We start from the raw sequence: 4,640 nt of genomic DNA, 5'->3' as shown, positions 1-4,640 counted from the left end.
ACTTCTATTGTCTCTCAGTTTTTTGATCCATTACACATATTTCCTCATCTTTCTTCACTTCTCATTTTCTTCCTCTATGAATTCCCCTCTTTCTCCTTAATTTCTCTTTATTTAGTTTTCTGTTGCCTCTTCTCTCTACCCTATTCTTCATCTTATTTATTCTTCTTCTCTCACTTTTTTTTTTGTGGGTGCAGAGGAACTTTATTGATGGTATTCAAGAGAGTAGGGAGGGCTCCCTAGGCCCCTATTATTATGGGGGTCTGGGATGGAAATTGTGAGGGAGATGCTCAGTGTTGGGGGCTGAGTTGGGATGGGACTCCTCAGCAACTGAGGGCCTCTCTCTTGCTCTCAGTGTCCTTGCTGGGGGGTGGGTGGTCCAGGGTTTCTTACTCCTTAGAGGCCATGTAGGCCATGAGGTCCACCACCCTGTTGCTGTAGCCGTATTCATTGTCATACCAAGAAATGAGCTTCACAAAGTTGTCATTGAGAGCAATGCCAGCTCCAGCATCAAAAGTGGAAGAGTGGGAGTTGCTGTTGAAGTCACAGGAGACAACCTGGTCCTCAGTGTAGCCCAGAATGCCCTTTAGTGGGCCCTCAGCTGCCTGCTTCACCACCTTCTTGATGTCATCATACTTGGCAGGCTTCTCCAGGCGGCATGTCAGATCCACAACAGATACATTAGGGGTAGGAACACGGAAAGCCATGCCAGTGAGTTTCCCATTCAGCTCTGGGATGACCTTGCCCACAGCTTTGGCAGCACCGGTGGATGCAGGGATAATGTTCTGGGCTGCCCCATGGCCATCACGCCACAGCTTTCCAGAGGGGCCATCCACAGTCTTCTGAGTGGCAGTGATGGCATGAACTGTGGTCATGAGCCCTTCCACGATGCCAAAGTTGTCATGGATGACCTTAGCCAGGGGGGCTAAGCAGTTGGTGGTGCAGGATGCATTGCTGACAATCTTGAGGGAGTTGTCATATTTCTCATGGTTCACACCCATCACAAACATGGGGGCATCGGCCGAAGGGGCAGAGATGATGACCCTTTTGGCCCCACCCTTCAAGTGGGCCCCGGCCTTCTCCATGGTGGTGAAGACACCAGTAGATTCCACAACATACTCAGCACCAGCATCAGCCCATTTGATGTTAGCGGGATCCCGCTCCTGGAAGATGGTGATGGGCTTCCCATTGATGACAAGCTTCCCATTCTCAGCCTTGACTGTGCCATTGAATTTGCCATGGGTAGAGTCATACTGGAACATGTAGACCATGTAGTCGAGGTCAATGAAGGGGTCGTTGATGGTGACAATCTCCACCTTGCTAGATCCTGAGCAGAAGGCAGCCCTGGTAACCAGGCGCCCAATGCGGCCAAATCCGTTCACACCGACCTTCACCATCTTGTCTAAGGGACGGGGCTGGCACTGCACGAGAAGATGCGGCTGTCTGTAGAACAGGGAGGAGCAGAGAGCCTTCTCTCACTTTTCTAATGTGATGGTTCCTGCTCTGCCACTGTCACCGAGCCTCAGACAGAGGCTTGGGGGATTAAAGAAGAAACATACACATGGGTCATTCAGTAATGGGTGAATGCCACCCAGGCTTTAATCGGGACTGTTTTTATAAGGGGTGAACAAGGAAGTCTAGGGAGAACAGGTGCAGTTAAGAGTATACAAAACTGGATGTTGTCAGGGTAAAGATAGCTCGGAAGGAATGTTCTGGGCCTGGTTAAAAACCACAATGGATACAAGGAAGGAGTTCTTAGCAAAACAAGCTCGGGAAGGGAAAATAAGGCCAGGCTCCAATGGTGGGTTACAACACTAATGTGTTCTCTTCTCTTTACTCTTTTTATTTTCTTTTTATTTTCCCTCAACCACTTCTTTTTTTCACTTTTCGGGGGGAAGGGGAGTGGGTGGCAGCCGTGCAGCAGCCATAAGGATAGGACAGAGAGCTATTTCATTGAAGATTGTCAGAGAAGTCCTTTGTCTACAGCTGTAACATTAAGATCCTTGAAACACGAAGATCCTCTGGGAAGGCCTTCTCCCTACCACCCTCTTTCTCCTGGTACTCTCTTACAGCAGGGCCAGAATCCTGCAGAACTCCATCCATTCTGGACTCTGCTTTATCCTTTCAGCTTGGTGTGAAGTAGAGTCTGGACACCCTGAGAAGGAAGAAGGAAATGGAACACAACTGGATCCCAAAACTCAGATCATACTTCTCTTTTTCTTCGTCCTCTTATCGAGTGCTAGAGAATCAAATTCATGTCCTTGAATATAGTATATAAGCACTGTATCATTGAGCTGTATCTGCAGCACTTGGTGTGCTTGAGACAGGGTTTTGATATGTATTTCACACTAGTCTGAAATTTGAGATCCTTCAATCATAGCACCTCACCCTTACCTAGACTGCTGGTATTGGAAATATCTAAAGCACACTTTGGGCTCACCAAAGACTTTTCATATGTAACATCTTTCAAATATGTTACTGAAAGTAGAAGTAGACAATATTTCTCCCACTCAACCTTATAAGGCCACATCAAATCACTTGGACTTCATTTTTGTCTTTTTTGTCTTTTATCTCAGTGACCTTTCTACTTTCACTTTTGGTCTCTGTGGGAAGGTGAGAGTGTGAACTTCTTTTCTGTCTTGTCTGCTCAGTTTCACTTTTTGTTTGGATTCATCCCAGTACTTGATATAGGGGCTGGTTTCCCAGGTGGTGGTACCAGAGATCGGCTCCCCAATGCCTTTTCTATATTATGACACTGTGTAGTCATAGGGCCTTTGAGTAAGCTTAGGACATGACTTTTGTCACCTGCTTTGTCATACTTATTATATCTGTTTGTCATTTGTTTTCTTTGCTCTCGTTATTATGGGTTCCCTTCTGTCTTAGTTAGGGCTTTATTGCTATGAACAGACACCATGACCAAGGCAAGTCTTATAAATAAAAACATTTAATTGAGGCTAGCTTACAGGTTCAGAGGTTTAGTCCAGTATCAAGGCAGAACCATGGCAGCATCCAGGCAGGAATGGTGCAGGAGGAACTGAGAGTTATAAATCTTCATCCAAAGGAAGCCAGGAACAGACTGAACATCCCCAGGCAGCTTGGAGGAGTGTCTCCAAGCCCATCCCCAGAGTGACACACTTCCTCCAACAAGGCCACACCTTTTACTAGTGCCACTCCCTGGGCCAAGCATATGCAAACCATCACATTCCACTTCTTGGTCCCCATAGGCTTGTTCAAACACATAAGTCTATTGGGGCCATACCTATACATAGCATAATAAAAAGTACATTTAGTGTAACTTCCAAAGTCCCCATAGTCTGTAGCAGTAACAACAATGTTAAAAGTCTAAAGTTCAAAGTCTCTTCTGATATCCATCCAATCACTTAACTATAATCCTTGAATTAAGTCAGGCAACCAATGGGCAAACTCCAAATTCTGCCATCTCTGTGCCTGATGTCAAAGCAGTCTTCGGATTTTCAACTCCCTTTTCATCTTTGTTGATGACAACAAACTTGTTTCTCCGGGGCTGGTTCCACTCCCTGTTAGCAGCTTTCCTTGGTATATACCCTGCTGCTCTGGCATCTTTAACATCTTTGGGTCTCTGAGGCAATTTCAATGTTACAGCTTCTCGTTTCAATGTCTGGGATCCACACATGATCTTTTGGGCTTCTCCAAGGGCTGGCTTCACTTGTCCAGCTCTGCCCTCCATAGCACTTCAAGCTCAGGTTAATCTACTACACCTTTGCTGTTGTTCTTGGTGATCATCCCATGGTACTGGCTTCTCTAATATACTGGGGTCTTCTGTTGCAACTAGGCTTCACCAATAGCCTCTCATAGGCTCCTTTCATGGTGTCAAGCCTTAAATCATTTGCAGGACCCCTTCAATCCTGGATTATCAACTACAACTGAGGCTGCACTTTCACCAATGGCCTTCCATGGCCTCTCACAGTCCCAAGCTTCAGCTGTTCTTCATGTCGTCTTCATGCCTTCAAAACTAGTACCACCTGGGTGATTCTTACACATTACCAAGTACAGCTGCCGCATGGAGTACAACCTTGGCTATCTCTGGAACACAGTTTTTGTCTTCTCAGAAAACACTTCCCAGAAAATTTCACCTCATTGATGCTGGTCTCTTCTTAATCATCACTAATTTCTTAGCTTTAGCTAATCAGCATCAATTGTCCCAGTAGTCTCCTCCTCTAAAATATAAGGCCAGAACCACATGACCGAAGCTGCCAAGTTCTGCTGCTTGCAGGAGCTGGAACTGAAAGAATAAAAAATATAGCCTAACCTCTCCAAGGACCCCAAGCTAAAGGAGCCTTAACCCCCATGCCTAAGAACCCCTAAATAACTCAAATTCCAGACCCTGCTCTCTGCCAGTAAGTAGATATAAGGTCATACCTTGCTGTTCTGGAGACTGTTTTCTGTATAAAACTGGGTGAAAGGGCATAGGACAGGCCCTTGGATATGCAAGCTGGGCCTAGTAAGTTAACAGGAGATAAGCTGACTTAACCAGTTATTTGACTTCTGCAAGCAGAAACCCCCCACCCTAGTGACTTATCCTGAGTGCCATTGTCACCCCCACCCAGGAGACCATGCAAATATACACTAGGGAACTGATTGGTTCATGGAGCGCGGGCTTAGAT

General features: G+C 46.0%; 1 protein-coding gene across 1 annotated transcript; it reads right to left on the bottom strand.

Moving 5' to 3' along the window:
* Positions 1-223: 223 nt before the first annotated feature.
* Positions 224-1,457, bottom strand: LOC308418713 (glyceraldehyde-3-phosphate dehydrogenase-like). Its single transcript, XM_080914185.1, has one exon. It carries the CDS (start codon positions 1,392-1,394, stop codon positions 387-389), a length of 1,008 nt encoding a protein of 335 aa, XP_080770311.1. The 5' UTR covers positions 1,395-1,457; the 3' UTR covers positions 224-386.
* Between the last annotated feature and the right edge of the window lie 3,183 nt (positions 1,458-4,640).

Source organism: Micromys minutus (assembly GCF_963924665.1).
Source record: "Micromys minutus genome assembly, chromosome: 3".
NCBI lineage: Eukaryota > Metazoa > Chordata > Mammalia > Rodentia > Muridae > Micromys > Micromys minutus.
The sequence above is the reverse complement of the archived record's forward strand: the minus strand, read 5'-3'. Positions and strand labels throughout refer to the sequence as shown.

What these genes read in the sequence shown, in the direction of transcription:
- LOC308418713 (XM_080914185.1), bottom strand. Translation starts at nt 1,394, where the DNA reads ATGGTGAAGGTCGGTGTGAACGGATTTGGCCGCATTGGGCGCCTGGTT.